This window comes from Engraulis encrasicolus, chromosome 7 (genome assembly GCF_034702125.1).
Source record: "Engraulis encrasicolus isolate BLACKSEA-1 chromosome 7, IST_EnEncr_1.0, whole genome shotgun sequence".
Lineage (NCBI taxonomy): Eukaryota > Metazoa > Chordata > Actinopteri > Clupeiformes > Engraulidae > Engraulis > Engraulis encrasicolus.
The window spans coordinates 46,734,755-46,755,300 of record NC_085863.1 but is presented as its reverse complement, the minus strand read 5'-3'; the positions used below and the strand labels follow the sequence as shown (position 1 = coordinate 46,755,300).

At 43.2% G+C, this 20,546-nt stretch overlaps 1 protein-coding gene across 1 annotated transcript; it reads left to right on the top strand.

Annotated features, from left to right (window-relative positions):
* The first annotated feature begins 1,537 nt into the window (after positions 1 to 1,537).
* On the top strand, positions 1,538 to 20,543 carry si:dkeyp-50d11.2 (calpain-1 catalytic subunit). Its single transcript, XM_063203734.1, has 22 exons — positions 1,538 to 1,813; positions 2,041 to 2,337; positions 2,793 to 2,862; positions 4,238 to 4,356; positions 6,684 to 6,817; positions 9,367 to 9,535; positions 10,103 to 10,186; positions 10,641 to 10,726; positions 12,835 to 12,909; positions 13,505 to 13,665; positions 14,534 to 14,694; positions 14,814 to 14,825; positions 15,165 to 15,376; positions 16,177 to 16,216; positions 16,820 to 16,885; positions 17,214 to 17,271; positions 17,396 to 17,460; positions 17,561 to 17,629; positions 17,883 to 17,961; positions 18,612 to 18,728; positions 19,392 to 19,450; positions 19,770 to 20,543. Exons 2-22 carry the CDS (start codon positions 2,086 to 2,088, stop codon positions 19,794 to 19,796), a joined length of 2,115 nt encoding a protein of 704 aa, XP_063059804.1. The 5' UTR covers positions 1,538 to 1,813; positions 2,041 to 2,085; the 3' UTR covers positions 19,797 to 20,543.
* The last annotated feature ends 3 nt before the right edge of the window (positions 20,544 to 20,546 follow it).

The following is a 20,546-nucleotide window of genomic DNA, read 5'->3' as shown; positions in this document are numbered from 1 at the left end:
GACAAGTTGAACGTCTAGCACAGCAGGAAGCGGAAATTTGCTCTTGAACACGCCAAGATAGTTACGCCTCTTGTTAAAGATGCACACATGTATACTTTCCCTGGCTGCAACAGCACTGCACTCTACTGCGCTGCGCTCTGTGCTGTGTGGGTGCGTCTACGTGTGGCGCGCGAATGAGTGGTGGTGGTTGTGTGTGGGGGGAGGGATATGAATCACATTACAGATTACAGACTTATTACTTATTTTTGGAAATTTCAGAGGCAGTAATCCATTGAAAGCATCACACTTGGTTTTTCTAGCTGTTTTTCCCCTCGAAATAATTTCCTTCAATCTCGAGGACCCCTTTTGTTTTCTGCCAGCCCCATCACATGCCCACTGTAATCTGTAATCGCTGTTGTGAGTTTGGCCACCCACGCTGCTCCTATTTTGCGGTACTGATAGTCTATTGTTCTCCTGTAGGCCTATTTAGTCTAACTGCCGAATAGTCTATTGTTGATCAATGCCAAAAAATAAAATTAAAAAAAATCCTCCCCTCTTATTCCTCTTCATTCTCCATTAAGTTTATTTTATTACATAAGTGTATAGGCTGGGAGTTGACGCCTTATCAGCCACAGGCAGGGCCGCTGACAGCTTTGGTTGGGCCCAGGGCTAAGTCATCTGACACAGGCCCCCACCCAATACAATACAATGTAAAGAGAACCTATTTCTGGGCCCCCTCTATCCCTGGGCCCGGGACAACTGCCTCCTTTGCCCACCGTCCCCCTCTCCTTCGGCTTCCCTGGCCACAGGCCTGGGAGACAGTGCATGTTTGTGTCTATACTGCAGCTACTCAAAGGTCAAACATAGGTTATCTGAATGGCCTTGAAAATATCAGACAACCATGTTGAGTAGACTAACTGGTTTCCACAGGCGCACCAGAGTGGCTGAATAGCCTACCTTGTAATCATCATGACTTTTTTCATTCTCGTCTCACTACTGCCACCCACTGAGGAATAGGGTGAACAAGAGGCTACCTGGAAACAGTCTTGATGATTGAGCTGCAGTGAAGACAACTGTATTTTCATATTTCTTTTGGAAATGTCATGATGCATACACACGCAGGCTATATCATATTGTTTATTGAACGTCCTCTCTTCTATTTAGTTGTCTTCTCATTGTACGCTTTTGTTTTTATTTTAATTGCTTTACATTTCATTGTAACCAACCTACTGTGTACAGTATGACAACAGAGGGTTTCTATTCTATCCTATAGTCATCTAGTTGAGAAAGAGATGGCCCAGAGATTCGTTTCTGCAACAAAGATCACTTTAATTTTTTTCATTCATGCAAGTGTTGTTGTCTTCTTTTATGGGTCTGCAGTGTCTGTGTAGGTTGTGCACTTGGCTGGCATAGCCACTACACAGTAATTCACATAATCATTCTAAGGAACTGTTACGCACAAAATAGCCATTAGATGGCAGTGTTTAGTTGTGTTATGTTATGGAAACAAACTCTTTACTTGGTCACTTTAACATCTTCATAATCCGTTAAAGTGGAGATGTGGCTAGAGATTCTGCTGTGTCTTAGAGTAGACCTATTGTTTATTTCCCCCCATACATCCTGAAAGAAGATACACCCCTGTGATGTTTGCTGCCAAAAGCTGCCAAGGGTGACGGCGCAAGAAATGCACCACAAGCCCTTTTGATTTTGAGGCAGCCCTGCCCTGACACCAGACAAGCTCTGTGGGATAGCCCCGCAGGCAGGTCGGAATCACTTGCATTTCCCTGGGGGGCGTTTTATTGACAGCAATCTAAGATAGGCAATAACATTGAAGGTAAGATCAAGATCCTTTAGACTTGAACTACTTATATTTTACAATAATGATCCTGTGTCCAGTTTGCTCTCATTAGGTTTACATAGACAGCTGGATTGTTAGGCTACATGTTTATGTCCAGGCTATAGCCTATGTCTATAACCCCTATGTTATATTGTTATGGCACATTGTTATATTGTAGCCTATATGTCACATGTTACATGTGTTTGTTTGGTCTTTCCTCGTAGTTATCCAACTTTATCATCATCACATCGACCCACTGTCTGTGCGCAATGGAGGTTGTGTTTGCGGCAGGAACGGCTTTGCGTCTGCGAAGTGACAGGGACCGCAGCGAGGGTCTTGGTCAGAACGACAGAGCCATTAAGTTTCTGGGCCAGGACTTCGAGACTCTCAGAGCTCAGTGTCTTCAAAGTAAGCGACTGTTTGAGGACAATTACTTTCCTGCAAAGCAGTCTTCACTTGGATTCAAGGAGCTTGCGGCAAACTCGGCCAAAACGCAAGGTGTCCGTTGGATGCGACCCACGGTGAGTCAAGATGTTGATTCAGTAGGCCTACGTCTCCAAGATTTGGATGATCCCACTATCACTCTACTAACTCTCCCTTAAAAATGACGTAGAGACCTGCCTCCTATTTCTCTTCATCATGAAAGTTCACACATGTTCAACCCTATTTAGTCCTTGGAATGAACCTACGCCTGACCAAGAGTCCAAGAATATGATTGATAAACCTGGCTTAAAACCCAGGAAGTGGTAAACCTAATAATAGTCTGCGAGTGCCATTAAGTTAAGAAAAAAGAGGACTCCAGGCTCTTCTAACAGATGATTTACTATACCTCAAGGTGAACTTTACCTGGTTAACTATTGAACCAGCTTCTTGGAACACCCCCCTGGTTGACAAGATGATCAATCAGCAGTGATGATGCCCGAGTCACACCAGCCATATGCTTGTCTGACCCTCAGGTCTTCTCTGTGCACTCCAGGAGTTCTGCTCCGACCCCCACTTCATCGTAGATGGAGCAACACGCACCGACATCTGCCAGGGAGCTTTGGGTACGTCCAAGCTTTCCGCAGGGACATTATTTTTTTAATCATCAAAGTGTTTATGTGTACAATGTACAGTATATACACACATGGACTACATCTATGTATTTACAGTCACCAACCACTTTATTAGGAATACCTTGCTAGTGCTGGGTTGGACACCCTTTTGCCCTCGGAACTGCCTTAAGTGCATGCAACAATACACAAGTAAGTTGTGGCATTTCAACAAAGTTCAGTTGGTGCAAAGGGGCCCAAAGTGTGCCAAAATATCTTTACGCCATCACACCACCATTTATACAAGACAGGGTGGATCTCTTTGTTCATGTTGCTGAGGCCCATTTCTGACCATACCACCCGAGTGTTGCATCATACAGTAAATCATGACTCATCAGACCAGACAACATTTTTCAATCCTCTATTGTCCAATTTTGGTGAGCCTATGTGATTTATAGTCTCATGTTCTTGTTCTTAGCTGACAGGACTGACACCCGGCTAACATTCTGCTGTAGCAGTCTGCTGTCTGCCTCAAGGATTGGTGTGTTGTGCATTCTGAGATGGCCTTGTGTTTACTTCGGTTGTAACGAGTGGTTATTTGAATTACTTTTGCCTTTGTATCAGTTCAAACCAGTCTGGCCATTCACCTCTGACCTATGGCATCAACAAGGCATTTTTTCGGCCACAGAACTGCCGCTCATTATTTTCTCTTTTTCGGACCATTCTCTGCAATCCCTTGAGTTGGTGGTGCATGAATATCCCACTAGATCCGCAGTTTCTGAAATACTCAAACCAAGCCCATCTGGCACTAACAACCATGTCATGTCCAAAGCCACTTAAATCACTTTCTTCCCCATTCTGATGTTTGGTTCGAACTGCATCAGTTTGTCTTGACTATGTCTACATGCCTAAAGGCTCGGAGTTGCCGCCATCTGATTGGCTGATTAGAATTTTGCATCAATGAGCAGTTGGAAAGGTGTGCCTAATAAAGTGGCCGTGTGTGTATACTTACATCTCTATACATACTGTATACTTCTTATATTTCACAGAATTTATAGTAGACATAGGAACATGTCCAGGGCGAAAACAGGACACAATGGACACACACACACACACACACACACACACACACACACACACACACACACACACACACACACACACACACACACACACACACACACACACACACACACACACACACACACACACACAATTTTGACACAAGGGAAGAGAAAAATCATCATTGAGGCTGTTGAGTTGTTCATCATGTTTATTCTGTAGACAGGTGTCTTTGCATATCACTAGGGGTCGCTGAACAAGAACACAATATGCCATATGCCAATGCCATTTCTGTCACAGACCTGTTGAATCTTGTGTTTCCTTGTAGGTGACTGTTGGTTGCTGGCAGCAATAGCTTGCCTCACCCTGAACGAGAACCTTTTGCACCGCGTGGTGCCCCATGGACAGAGCTTCCACCATGACTACGCAGGCATATTTCACTTCCAGGTACCGCGCTACACAATATGGCCTACGTGTACGTTTTTGGCCCTCAATGACAGCCAACTCTGTGGCTTCAAAGGTCATCATCTCCAATTCAGCATTCATTTTAAACCAACACCAGGTCCTGTTCAACTATACACGTAGCCTCTTACTGCGGATAGGGTCGCCGACGGGTCTATTCACTTTTTGCTGAAAATACTCAACTACATCATAACAACATTGCTATGACAGTGCAGAGAGCCTTAAAGGTACACTGTGTAAGATTTTTAGTTGTTTATTTCCAGAACCTTTTTCATGAATACTTACCACCACCATCAAATTCAAAGTATTCATTATAACTGGAAAAATTGCACTTTTCATACATGAAAAGGGGATCCTCTCCATGGTCGGCCATTTTGAATTTCCAGAAATAGTTATTTTTAGCTGCAAAAATGACTGTACTTTGGCCATATTATAAAATGTTAGTTTATTACTTCATAAACTTTCATGAAAAGATCGAATTTGGCAATAGGCAACCTAGTTTCAGTGAGCAGCATAGTTGCAGTACCTTTTCTGACCATTTCATGCACAATGTACCTTTAAGTAACAGATTAGGACGTAGCCATTGCAATTTTGGTGACAGTAAGGTTATAACATAGGCTCTGCGCTAAGGGGTTTTAATGGCTATATGGACGATTGCATATGGTCTTGTTGTCTCTACAGTGGTGAGAGCATAGCATATAGTGTCACGAGTGCAGAATCAAAGCCAGAGATCTTAAAAGGATTTCCATGTCTCCTTTTGAAGTGACTTGAGTCTTGCCTGCCTGCCTGCTATTTGTCAATAGTCCAACGTCCCCTCCCCTGCGTTCCCAAACTCCCCCTTCTCAAATGCTCAGCTACCATTCTTGCCTCTGTGCCAGTGGACTAACTGCTATATTTAAAAGCCTTATTTATAGTTGAATGCATCCATACACCACGCTGCCACCGCTCGCCTCTGTGCCGTGAGAGAACATTCGGGCTGGGCCACACAACCAGCAAAGGTCTGCAAAATTCCACTCGTAGTCACTGCTGGGGTGGAAATGAAAACCGGACCAGGCTAGAGAGAGAGAGAGAGAGAGAGAGAGAGAGAGAGAGAGAGAGAGAGAGACACACACACAGACAGAGAGAGAGAGAGAGAGAGAGAGAGAGAGAGAGAGAGAGAGAGAGAGAGAGAGAGAGAGAGAGAGTATTGGCCTGTGGCAGACAGCAAATTCTCTGCAGTCCAGCAGTAGTTCGTTACAATCAGCTGATGGAATAGATCACACAGGGATAGCACACAGTGTAATCAGTGTGTGTTTGTCATGCGGTTTTCAAGTACTTGCATTATACAGTAGTCCACATTTAGATGCATTTGCATTCATGTCTCGTGGCTCATGATGCATTATGTTAATTGTCATTACATATTGTATATTTATATAATATTCAATGCATTTCAATTGTGATTTAATCAAATCTCATCAACCATAGTTGTTTTTTTTACCCCTCTTAGCAAGCAGGTCTAATGGCTCTGAGCTGAAAGGCTCTGTGACATCCTGCAGCAATAGCAGTCAATCTAGCGAGCAGTGTCGTAAAAATGCATTGGCACTGACAGAGAAACTGCACTCCCCCATTAAGATATTGGCACATTTCCACATTCTGCAACACTACAGCTTTGTGGGGTACTGTAGGCAAAATTCAAAACGTTAAGTTTAATCCGTATATATTCAGATGCAAAATGATTTAGCTGCCATTCAGTAATCAGATGCACATTATTTTCTAATTTTAGCAGGGTAGGGTAGGAGGGAATTGTCATTACCCCCAGGCAGGCCTTGTTTGTCTACCCACATACAGTATAATACTGTAGCTTTCAATGTAGTTGAATGGCTTCAGTGTCGCTGCAGCACACTTACACCACCTGGTGGTGAGAACATGCATATTTGTTGGTGTGATATGCTCTCCCTCTCTCAGTCTCTGATCAGGTGCAGATCTGACATCTTATACCCAGATAGGCTTGTGGTTTTATGCATGTATTTCAGAAGTTACACAATCACATAGATGTTCTCCAGGTTATTGCAATTTACCAAAAGAACAGGAGAACCACATACAGTACAGTCGAAGCATATTTGGAACAAAAATCTTCATACCAAATCCAATAACAGCATCTCACTGATCTTGCTGTTCTTTCAAAAAACAAGATCATGCTATAGTAGTCACCCAGGATTTTTGCAATGTAACACAAGTACAAGTGAATCATCCACAGCAGTACATACGTATACTAGGACAACAAAAAAAATCTCCATTCCTAATCCACTATAATCCCAATCCCGATCCCACAGATCTGGCAGTTTGGGGAGTGGGTGGACGTGGTGGTGGATGACAGGCTCCCGGTGAGGGACGGCAAGCTGCTGTTCGTGCACTCGGCCGAGGGGGCAGAGTTCTGGAGCGCACTGCTGGAGAAGGCCTACGCAAAGTACGGCAAGAGAAAGGAGTCAAATTGCTGTTTTGTTACAAGATCACTTTTCATTGTTATATAAGAAATGTGCTGAACTGAAATCTTCTAGACACCAGTATGCTCATTTGTCTTATTTCCAAGAGAATATGATCCCCCTGGCAAAATAAATAATCATAATGGTAATGAACAATGTATAATATATAATAAAAGAAAATTAACCATTCCCTGTCATGATGTCAACAGCCTAAATGGATGCTATGAAGCTGACCTGTCTCCTGTACCCATGTCTAATTCACAAAATTGTCTCACAATTCTCATTGTAATATTACATACTTTGCAAAGCAAAACGTTCCCTCGTTGCTCTCAACAGGTTGAATGGCTATCAGGCACCAATGTGTTCATTTGGCTTACTTACAAAAGAGACTACTTGCAAAAGAGACTATCACTATACTATATGAACACTGTAAGAAAATTTCCCTGCAAAATAACGGCAGTTACTGGCAATTATATTTACCTGTAATTCTACTGTTATTTCACACCAAAAATCAAATACAGCTCATTGCTGTTTAATGTATCACAGTATATAACATTTTTTCAGCAGCAATTGAACTGTTAAATAACAGTACTCTACAGAAAAATAACAGTACATTTCAGTTAAAAAGTTGAATTGTACTGTGTGATGACAGGCAAATACTGGGTCATAGTTGTATTCATGAATATGGCCATGGCAACTTCCCACCCCACCCATCATTCTCCATAACTGTGGTACCCTGGCCATGTTACCACCCCACCCTCCCATCGTTCACCATGACTGGAGTGCCTTGAGCATGATACTATGCCGCAATGCTGTATTGAGAAAATGGTTTGCGGTGGTCCTTTGAAAGTGTGGGCATGAACAAAATGTCAGAGTACGCAGTGCTATGTTACAATGATAGTGTGCAAGGTGGGCTTTTTACTGTATCTCTTGATGAGCCAATGATGAATATAGCATTGGTCAGTCTTTAAAAAAAATATTTTGCACCAAGTAGCACAGCAAACAAGCAGCACTACAAGCTAGCTCTCAAAGCAATGCCTAATTTGCAGCAGGCACATTATATGCCACAATGCCACAAATGATGCCACATACAGCAAGCTTTCACAAAGAGGAAAGTGTGCAAGCATGTAAGCAAGCTTGTAGGCAAGCTTGTAGGCAAACAGGTGCTATGCTGTGCCATGCAGGCCAGCCAGCAGGCAGGCAAGCAACTGAAGTGTTGATAGTCCAGATTTATATACAGGTGCAAGAGTACCATGTGACCAGAGTCATCAGGCCCTTGGCAGGTGACGCCCGTAATTGAATAATGGCATAACAGCCCTACTCAGGTGAGGCCAGGCACTGATTAGCAGATTGGTTTAGATGGGGCTGCTTGTTGCAAGAGTGTTACAAGTTCTTAAAATGTTTCAGCCATTCACACTTTCATCACTATCAAAATGCATGTGCTACTCACACTTTGCTGCATCAAGCACTTTTTAAGTATTGCAGTTTCCTTAGGAATTGTTTCATCATGCTTGATAGTATCAGATAATCTTTAACCAGTCAGAATGACTTCAGTTCTTCAGGTGGTATTGAAGTTTGATGGTGATCACGGACAAGTGGAGGATGAATGGGTTTCAATGGTGCTGCCTAAAATAACTTGTTATTTTCTAGAGATGCACCGGATCCGGTTCCGGTTCCGGTTCCGGTTCCGGATCCGGATCCGGATCCGTCAGGATAATAGAGTTTTTCACAGGGTCCGGGTCCGGCAGGATCTTAAGCAGTGGATCCGGTATCCGGCATGTTACCTAAAAATCAGGGTCTGGTGCATGTCTAGCCTAGGCTTTTCAGTCTTTCACAACCCCAATCACTGCATGGAGTGAAATCCCTTTGGAAGCGGCTATTGAAGGCAGTGTGGCAATAAGCCAATGAGTCTAAACAATAGTTTGCGCCAACGTAATAAAAAGGGCCCACGTGTGCGAGTAGACTATATGTTTCAAACCTTTTGTAGGATCCGGTATCCGGTTCCGGATCCGGCAGGATCTTATTCAGTGGATCTGGTATCCGGCAGGATCCTAAAAATCAGGATCCGGTGCATCTCTAGTTTTTTCCACAACGGCGAATACTGCTATTGTGCAGTACTTACTGTTTTTGCTCAATATGTGACTCAAAGTAATATTTTCACAGTAGTTGTCTGTTTTTTCGAAAAGCAGTAGAATGCTGTTGCAGAATTTCCGTAAATAAACAGCTATTTGTTACAGTGAATGATGTATAGCCTACTACTGTATACCGGTAGTATAGCCAGAGAGAGTAGAGAGAGAGAGGTTCCATTGGCCCATTGTTTCCTGGTTCTATTATTGGGGGGAAATCCCCCTTTAGGCAGACCTGAGGACCATTCTATTCAATGCTAGGAGCATTATGACACGCCCCTTTAGGCAGACCGGAACCTGGTCATGTTAGGTGCCCTTAGAAACCTATTATGTTGGCATATCTCTATACTTAAAGAATCTCTGGTATAGCTGAAAAAAAGAACTATTTTCTGCTGTGATGTCACCAGGCTGAATGGCTGCTATGAGGCCCTATCTGGAGGCTCCACCTCCGAGGGCTTTGAGGACTTCACCGGCGGGGTGACGGAGATGTACGAGCTGAAGAAGCCTCCCTCCAACCTCTACAGCATCATCCAGAAGGCGGTGGAGCGGGGCTCTCTGCTCGGCTGCTCCATCGATGTGAGACATCCAGCAGACACACTCCCACACGCTCCCATTAGTTCCACATGAGCAAGACATACTGCTACCCACCAGATGTCTATGTTTCTAGCTGGTGAAAAAAGAGTGTAAAATCTGCAGTGTGCACATCCCAAAACACATTTGTCATGGGTGCTGGATATAGGTGAACACATAAAAAGGAAAAAAAAGAAATATCCTCACACCGTAAAGCTCTGTTGCCGTGATTTATTTGATGATCTACAGTAGGTTGCCTCGATACCTACCTGTTTGTGTGTTTGTTTGTGTGTCCGCTTGTCTGCCTGTCTTCCTGCTGTCTTTGTTCATTTGTCCAATTTGCTGCTTTTATGTCTGTCTGTCTATCTCACTATCTGTCTGATTCCTACTTGTTTGTCTGCCTCTCCTACTGCCTCTCTGACTGATTCCTGGTTGTGTCTGTCTGTCTTAGTACCTATGTGTCTGATTCTTGGATGTATGTCTGTCTGTCCATCTGCCTATCCACTGTATCCGATTTCTGTGTGTGTATGTCTGTCTATCTGAATGTCTTGTCTGCCTATTCATGTCTCCCAGATCACCGGCTTCTTTGACATGGAGGCGGTGACCTTCAAGAAGCTGGTGAAGGGCCATGCCTACTCTGTCACCGGGGTGGAGGAGGTAAGTGGAAATGACAGGAGAGGAGAAAAGAGGAGAGCAGTGAACATGCTATGCATCATCATCAAGCCTCACCAAACCCTCTCTCCCTCTGAATGTGTTTCTTCTGTGTGTGTGTGTGTGTGTGTGTGTGTGTGTGTGTGTGTGTGTGTGTGTGTGTGTGTGTGTGTGTGTGTGTGTGTGTGTGTGTGTGTGTGTGTGTGTGTGTGTGTGTGTGTGTGTGTGTGTGTGTGTGTGTGTGTGTGTGTGTGCGTGTATGTTTAAGTATGGGCTTCCTGTAAAGCATCTTTGAGTATCATGAAAACACTATATAAAAATATATGTATGTGTTATTATTAATTATTATTAGAAGAAAGGAGAGGAGATGGAGAAGAGATGGATGGTGAAATGGCAGAGTCCTCCTACTGTACATGACTGCAAGTAGAGGTCTTAGTTGAACAGGTGTTTTGCTGTTTAGGTGGTGGTCAAGGGCAGTCCCGCCAGGCTGATCCGCATCCGGAACCCCTGGGGAGAGGTGGAGTGGACGGGAGCCTGGAGTGACGAGTAAGGAGGGAGACGGCGAGAGGTCTGGATGGAATGTTGCATGGATGCAGTGAATGTGGAGAAATAGGGAAGGATGAATAGAGGGAGGAGATGAAAGACACAGCAGAATGGATGGATAGAGAATACGATGAGATGAGATGAGATGAGATGAGATGAGATGAGATGAGATGAGATGAGATGAGATGAGATGAGATGAGATGAGATGAGATGTATGCAAAAGACTGGAATGTCCCAGGAGAGGATTAGATAGAATCTGGAATTCGTATAGATGGTAACATGGAACAGAATGGTATAGATGGAGAGGTAGAGAATGAGATGGACTGTGGAATGGATGAAGAAATGATGAGGTGTTAATACGCTGCAGAAAAAGAGAATACATGGAGACAGAGATGGGATGGGGTGGAAGAAGAGAGAGAATGACGTGGAATGTTCAATAGATAAAGATAGGATGGAGTTGGAATGTCAAATGGATGAGAAAGAGATGATGAGATGTAAATGTGGATGGGAAAAGGTAATGCAGTGGAATGAATGCAGTAGAGAGAAAAGGAGATTGAGAGGATTAAAGAAAGCTGAATGGGAAAAGAGATGGAGAGATAGAAAGAACATGGAGAGGAGTGAGTGAATGCAGTAGAATGCATTGTACGTGTGTTGACAGGGGCAACAGTTCATGCCAGTGCTATAATACATCAATGGGCTTGATTACGGTTCTTAAAGGGACAGTTTGGTCAATTTCAACATGCAGTTGTATTGCTCACGCTACCCTTGACTTGTCAGTACCTGGTGATGCCACATTTTTCGGCTCAGCCCTTTCCGAGATATGAGCAATTCTAATGGGGGCAGCGTTTGTTTACATTTTTAAAAAATGAAACATAGGCCAACTCCAAATATTTTCCCAAAAGGTACTGCTGTTTGCTAGTTGTCTGCTGAGGTTTTATAACTTTTTGGATGTTTTTGGGAATAAATAAAAATGTTTTTTTGAAATGTAAACAAAGAGCTGCCCCCATTACAATGACTAGGATCTCGGAAACGGCTGAAGAAGAAGAAAAAAAAATCTCAGGCACTGACAAGTCCAGGGTAGTGTGAGCATTACAACTGCATGTTGAAATTGACCAAACTAGAGGTGCACTGTGTAATATTTTTAGTATTTTATTTGCAGAATTTATGCTACCCATTCACAAATGTTACCTTTCATCAATGCTTACCACTACCATCAAGTTCTAAGAATTCATTGTGACTATGAAAATTGCACTTCTCTTACATGAGGAAGGGAAGCTTCTCCATGCCCGCCATTTTGAATTTCCAGAAATCGCTGCAAAACGTCATGTACTTTGGTCATACTTGTAAATATTAGTTTATTACTTAGTAAATATTCATGAAAAGATCAAATTTGGCAATAGGCAGCACAGTTTCATTGAGTAGCATAGCACCTACTCTGGCCACCAGCCTACACAGCGCACCTTCAATGCTATGGAATATGGAATGAGGAATAAGGGATGAGGTGGAATGTGGGATGGATGAAAAGATGATGAAATTATATCGTCACTGTCCAGGAGAAACCTTGTATCTCTACCTTTTTTTAATTTAATTAATATTCATTCTTCATTCATTATAAAATATGAACCAGTACTATTGGTCAGTCTCCATGAGTATGATGAGCATGTGTATGATAAGTTATTTAATAATCTACTTAAATGTTGAAATGATTATTATTTATTCAGAAAATAGTGATTCATGAACAGTGAAAAGTGGAGATACAAGGTTTCTGCCTGACAGCAACGACATGTAGAATGGAGGCAGAGAATGCAGTGGAATGCTGATATTTGGATTACATGTCAGTGTACATCAATACATCCACCTACCTGCACTTTATTCCGCGTCTCAATGCAGCTGAATATGAATGATGGATAAAGAAGACGGGGTAAGATAAGATTAGATGAAGTGATGATAAAATGTGAATGTGGAATAGAAGCAGAACATTCAGTGGAATGTGCGTAGTATTGTAGGGGGGGCGTTGGGAGTTGGATCAACATCTTCTCATGTCAATACATCAGTAGTACACCAAATGCATCATACCTACACCAGTGCATCACACCTGTGCTTCATCCCAGGTCTCGGGAGTGGAGCGGTATCGATCCCTCTGTCAAGGCCAGACTACATCACCGCAGCGAGGACGGGGAGTTCTGGTAGGTCTGACGTGTGATGTTGTATGCTTGTATCTGGGCCAGTTGTGTCTTCCAGGGATGTCTCACTGGCCATGTTGCCCTCATGCACTCATCAATCTCTCTGTCTGCCTTTGCACTACATACAGATGCACTCATCAATCTAACGGTCTTTCTTTACACTACATGTACATACACGTGCGCACACACACACAAGCATGCGCATGCACACACACACACACACACACACACACACACACACACACACACACACACACACACACACACACACACACACACACACACACACACACACACACACACACACACACACACACACCCGTGTGCTTGCCCATGGCCATGCATGAAATCATTTTACACATGAACACACTCATTATGATTCACTATCATGCTTGTAAACACTCACACACTCTCCCCCCCCCTCTCTCTCTCACACACACACATACACACAAACACACACACACACACACACACACACACACACACACACACACACACACACACACACACACACACACACACACACACACACACACACACACACACACACAAATAAACAACACACAAATAAACAACACACACACACACACTGATGCAGGATGTCCTTCAGTGACTTCGTGCGTGAGTTCAGCCGGCTGGAGATCTGCAATCTGACCCCGGACGCGCTGCAGACCAGCCAGCTGAAGAAGTGGAACACGGCGCTCTACCCAGGGGAGTGGAGGAGGGGCAGCAGCGCCGGGGGGTGCAGGAACTACCCAGGTAAGGGGCAGGAACTACCCAGATAAGGGTCAGGAACTACACAGGTAAGGGGCAGGAACTATCTAGTTAGGACACAAGAACTACCCAGTTAGGACACAGGGATTACCCAGGTAGGACACAAGAACTACACAGGTAAGGGTCAGGAACTACCCAGGTAGGTGACAGGAACCATCCAGGTACGCAGGAACTACCCAGGTAGGAGGCAGGAATTATCCAGGTAGGACACAGGAACTACCCAGGTACTAGGCAGGAAGTACCCAGGTAAGGGCAGGACCTAACCAGGTAAGGGGCAGGAACTACTCACTACCCAGGTAGGGGCTGCAGGAAGTACCCATGTACGGGGCAGGAACTACCCATGTAGGGGGCAGAAACTACCCAGGTAGGGGACAGCCACTGAGTCAGTCAGGTAATCAGTCAGGTAGTTTTGCAGACCACAAATGCACAAATGGTTGGTTGGTTGTTTAGTAGGTTGATTGGTTGGTTGATTGAAGAAGTGGACTAAGGTTGGCTTAAACACAAGCAGGTAATTGGAGTGCTTCTGGGTCTTCACCTTTTATCCTTGGTGCTCATCAGTGTAGGGGCTCTCAAACTTGGTCCAGGAAGACAGATGCTGAGGCACTCAAGGTTGCAACCTTGAGTGCCTCAGCATCTGTCTTCCTGGACTAAGGTTGGCTTACTCACAGGGCCGCTGACAGCTTTTGCCGTTCCCGGGACAAAATGACCTGAAAATGACCCCTCCTCTATACACACAATGTAATAAGGTCCCAATTCTGTGCCCCTCCTTTCTTTGGGCCCGGGACACCTAACCCCTTTGTCGCCCCCCTGTCGCGGTCCTGCTTACTCACGTCGGTCTCTTTTGGTTCCACAGCAACATTCTGGATCAACCCCCAGTACAAAATCAACCTCACACAGCCAGACACAGACAACGAATCAGGATGCAGCTTCGTGGTAGCCCTGATGCAGAAGGATCGTCGGCGGTTACGGCAGGAAGGCAAGGACATGGAGACCATTGGCTTTGCCATATACGAGGTCAGAGAGGCTTGTAGGGGTTGGACACAGTTTTAAGTCTTTTGTACATTCAATGCAATTCCTTGTACTCTGCCAAAAGCAACCTCTAACCTATTTTCACTTTCTTCTCTGTCTAACAGGTGCCTGATGAGGTGTGTATGACTGACCTTTATGAATGCATTCAAGACAGCAAAAAAACTTACAAAACAAAAGGTTTATTATTTAGGCTAGGTTTATTCATACATGTTTGGCCAATGCTTGATATTTCTGACAATTCAACATGGACATGTTTAATACACATTTCAACATTTTACATTTTAATAGATTTTGAATTTGGTTTACTGTGGTCTATATCTACAGTATATCTTTCATTATGTACATCAATTATACAGTACATAGCAGTACATCCTCTCCTCTTCTCTCCCTTTCTCCCCCCTCTCTTCCCCTCTCTTCCCCTCTCTTCCCCTCCTCTCCTCTCCTCCTCTCCGCAGTGTAAGGGCCAGTTGGGTGTCCACCTGAGGCGGGACTTCTTCTTGCGGCAGGCGTCTAAGGCGCGTTCTGAGCTCTTCATCAACCTGCGCGAGGTCAGCTCCCGCTTCTGCCTGCCCGAGGGCGAGTATGTCATCGTGCCCTCCACCTTCGAGCCACAGAAGGAGGGAGACTTCGTACTCAGAGTGTTCTCCGAGAAACCCACCGATTCCCAGTACGTGAACGCAAGATGAAGGAGTTCTGTCAGTGTTGAAAGGGAAACATTTTATTCTTTTTTTTTTTTCGGGCGTGTCTTGCCTTTATTTGACAGGTCAGTTTGAGAAGAGACAGGAAAATAGTGTGAGATAAAGAGAAGGGTGGATCGCGAAATGACTTGGGGGCAAAATCGAACATGGGGTCTACAGTGTAGCAGTCAATGCTCTAACTGTTTGAGCCGCGGCTAGGACAACAAAAGTGAAACTTTAAAGGAAGGTTTTTGAAGCAACGTTGGAAGTTTTCTTCTTTAGTTGCCCTATGGGTTGGATGTGTATTATAGTTATCTCTCACTGGCTCTGCTACTCCAAACACACTTTTTTTAAAAATTCCAAAGTGCACTTGGCCCTCTTAGATGTTGAGGAGCCCTGTGAAACAATTTTGGAATCATTATTTTAATATAGAAATGAACTGCTTAGTATTAACATTGTGTGGATATACACTACATCTGATATAAAATACATTACATAGGATTGTTTACATTGCCGGTGTGTGGATTTGTCAAAAAAAACAGAGGGAGGATGATTTCAAAGATTTCAATGGAGCTACATTGAATACCTCCTTGTCCCCAATAGGGACTGAAGTAGAAAAAGGTGTGGAATCAAAACCAATAAAGGGGCATAATTCCTCCTATCCCACCTACACATTGCACCCTGTACATAACATATTAAAGACAGGGTTAACTCAAGTCTGTTGGCAAGGGCAAGGGCAAGGCAGACAGACATGATGATCTGGACTAATGATGTGTTTGGCTTTGACTAGGGAGGTGGATGATGAACTGACAGCAGACGTGCCTGAGGAGGTGAGAGACAGAAAAGTCTTCACTCACATCACATCCCTTAAACACACACACACACACACACACACACACACACACACACACACACACACACACACACACACACACACACACACACACACACACACACACACACACACACACACACACACACACACACACACACACACACACACAATCACCAACTCTCTCTCTCACTCACTGACACGGACACACGCACGCACGGACACACGTATGCACGGACACGCACGCACAGACACGCACACGCACACGCACACACACACACACACACACACACACACACACACACACACACACACACACACACACACACACACACACACACACACTTTTCTTCCTCTCGTAACACCTTCTCCAGCTTTTTTATTTGAAGGGCACTTTTTAATGATGTGCCCTTGATTCAAAATGCACAACTTTCTCAACTTTCCTAAATCATAAGAAGGTGAATCAATGAAGTCTTGGCACTTTACAATCACCATCTCAGCCATTTATTCATTGATTTATGAATTCATTCATTCATTATTAACAAGTTGAAACCCGCAGGCAAGTTTTAAGCACTGATTGTGTGTACCTGTCTAACTTCAGGAACGACTTGAGGAGAGTCAGATTGATGAAGGATTCAAAGCCCTCTTCAAAAAGCTGGCTGGAGAGGTAAGAAGATGCTGGAAGGACCATGTGAGGAAGATCATAATGTTGCTGGATTGGGGAAGCCTAATAGATATTATTATCCTGTATATAGGCTACTGTTTAAACTTATTTACAAGGATACAATTATTGAACAATTATTACAATCTCAGCTCATCACCAATAACAATTACTGTATTACAATCTCATTACAATAACAATCTTACAAATATCTTTGATCTCTCCTTTTAATTGAGAATGTCATGTCTATGAATGTACATTTTCATGTTATATGCTGGCAGTTATATAATTATATATAGTATATATGACTTATGTATGTATTGTTTCCAAACAGGAAATGGTGATCACGATATCCAAACTGCAGCTGATCTTGAACAGGGTTGTAAGCAAACGTAAGATCAATCTTGGAGTTGCATGGCATCTTACACACTACCCAGTCTTTGATTATAACTGTACACACTACTGTCATATAATTCAATGATGGCATAAATGTTATTTTAACATTGTTCTCTGCAGATAAAGACATCAAAACAGATGGATTTGGAAAGGAGGCCTGTCGTTGTATGATAGCTCTAATGGATGTATGAAATCTTTCATTTGTACTTCACACACATTTTTTTAACTTCTGAAGATCTATTTTTTCCTCCATGTCTTAACATGCTTAACCTGCCTCTGTGACAGAGTAATGGCACAGGAAAGCTGGGTCTGACAGACTTCCATGTACTCTGGGAGAAAGTGAAAAAATACCTGGTGAGCAGACACTGCTACACTATATAATGCACTTTTACAGCAACACACAGTTATTATACACAGCAAATATCATATAGTATAATATAAAACCTGTAATGGTTTTAAATTGCTATTCTAGTCAACCCTTTTCTAATATACAACAAATGTCGTGATGGCATGGCAGGTATGGCAGGCATGGTTTTACGGTAATTTCTATTATAGTCAACTCTGTTCTTTCTCTTTCCTGTCTATCCCCCAAATTCCCCAACCTCAGGCCATTTTCAGGCAGTTTGACTTGGACAAGTCAGGAACCATGAGCTCCTACGAGATGCGCCTGGCTCTGGAGTCTGCAGGTATGGCTACTAAACAGTGGCAACAACTGTGTGCACAGACATTTTGGGGGGCATGTGAAACTTCCTTACTGGGCTATAGAGGCTATATTATATTATATTTAGAGATGCACCGGATCCGGTTCCGGTTCCGGCAGGTTAATAGGGTTTTTCACAGGATCCGGGTCCGGCAGGATCTTAAGCAGTGGATCCGGTATCCGGCATGTTACCCAAAAATCAGGGTCTGGTGCATCTCTAGCCTAGGCTTTTCACAACCCCAATCACTGCATGGAGTGAAAGCCCTTTGGAAGTGGCCGTTGCAGGCAGTGTGGCAATAAGCCAATGAGTCTTAAAAAATAGTTTGAGCCAACGTAATAAAAAAGGCCCACTTGTGCGAGTAGACTATATGTTTCAACCCTTTTGTAGGATCCGTTATGCGGTTCCGGATCCGGCAGGATCTTAAGCAGTGGATCCGGTATCCGGCAGGATCCTAAAAATCAGGATTCGGTGCATCTCTAATTATATTATACTGTATATTATATTATATTATATTATACGATGCAGCCATTCTAATAAGGGCTTGGTTTGCTTACCTTTTTTTAAGTCTTAACATACTGAAATTGGCCAGAAGTCTCCTTTAATGTTTTCGTTTGTCTCCTGAATCTGATCTGAAGGTTTCAAGTTGACCAATCGCCTCTTCCAGCTGATCATCCTTCGCTATGCCAAGCCAGACCTCAATGTGGACTTTGACAACTTTGTCACCTGCCTCATTCGGCTGGAGTCTATGTTCAGTGAGTATTCACCCTGTATGACGCCCATGCGCATCAACAGTTAAGACAGGACTGACTCCCACTATGAAAGTCTGACGATTCTCATTCATCCAAGTCATATTATCCAGAGGGTTTAGACAGAGAGAATCTTACTGGTTTAACCTATCTTTGGTTTAGCTGTAACAGCCAATCTAGCAACCAGAAGGTTGCAGGTTCGAGCCCCGCTCTGCCTGACCCCATTGAAGTGTCCTTGAGCAAAGTTGCTCCTGGTGGCATGGTGGTACCCTGCGTGGCAGCCAGACTGCCATCAGTGTGTGAATGTGAATGTGAATGGGTGAGCGTGAGGCATACAATGCAAAGCGCTTCGAGTGCTTTAAGGAGTGGAAAGGCACTATATAAATCCAGTCCATTTACCATTTTTCCATCTAGACCTTCTTGGGCTGTAAGCAACTGGTCATTGTCTTTTGACTTTCTGTGAAGCTTATTGAGCTCTGCTGAATATGGGGAATATTACGCCGAACTGATGAAGCTTCTTGGAAAGCGGAGCCTAAAGAATAAGTCAATTTACTCACAGCTAAAGCTCTTTGTGCACTGCTATAAAAACATGCATGCCACTTAAGCAGTCACTCAGGGCCAAATCGGGAGCTGCCGGAGGGCTAATTTACCACTCTCTACCTTTTCCAGAGACCTTCAAAACTATGGACACTGATACAGATGGAGTGGTCTCTTTCAACTTCTCTCAGGTTTGTTGTTGATGGTGTAATTTTATTTTGGTGTCATTTTACATTCTGACCAAAGGGTTTCATCATTTGGAAAGATGGTTAAGCAAGCTGCTGCTGGCTAAATATATAATGATGATATCCCCTACAACAGCCCCTTAAAAAGGCTGTAATTTAAATCCTGAAGATGAATCGGAATCAATATTTATATTCAATAACATTCATATTAGAAAGTAATAAGAAAGTATGGCAAACAATGTCTGCAGTTCCAAATCACCCGTTGGCTTGCAAACAATTAATTATAATTCACTAACTTTCTCTTTCTTTGTTTCTTTTCTTGCAGTGGATCTCTCTCACCATGTTTGCCTAAGACACTTGAACAGTTAAATACCCACCGACTGTTAGCCTTTGAAGTCAACCAACAAATTTCAAGCCAAAGATAAATCAGTTAAATTGACTTAAATCCTTTATTGCCATTTCTTTCTTTTAGTCTGACATTAGGAATGTTACAAGTAAGCAGTATATGTATGTAACACAAGTATCTGGTTGTAAAAAAAAGAACATAATCTCTGTGATTTACAAGTCATCTGCAATATGAACCCCTGGGCAACAATGCCTTCTCTGCCTCCTTTCTGGATTCCCTTTGGCATTCATGGATTGTGATATGCAAGTCATGGACAAATCACAGCATTGATATGGAATGTATTTAGTTTGTCTCCCCCCATTGGCGAGGAGGTGAATCATTCAATAAAAATAAATAAAGCATCTCGACAGTTCACAAAGCATCTTATATAGAAACATGATGTAGTGCTTGGCAAAGCTTAGTAAACATTTTTGACTATCTTTTCAAAAGGAAGTTTTTAAAAACGGTGTAGCAAATAGCATAATAAATAGAGGATTTTTGGATTCAACATAGAAATATAACACTTTGTACAAACAATGTACATTCAAAGACATCAGCTGCCATCTTTCAGTAACCAACCGACGGTCATCTATGATTCAGCACCATTCACATTCACTTCGAAAAATAAATACAAACTACTCTCCCACACATCCGAGATAAAACTGGCTCTTTCTCAATGCCCAGAGTTCTAGCCTTGCTAGGAAGTGAAACGCCCAG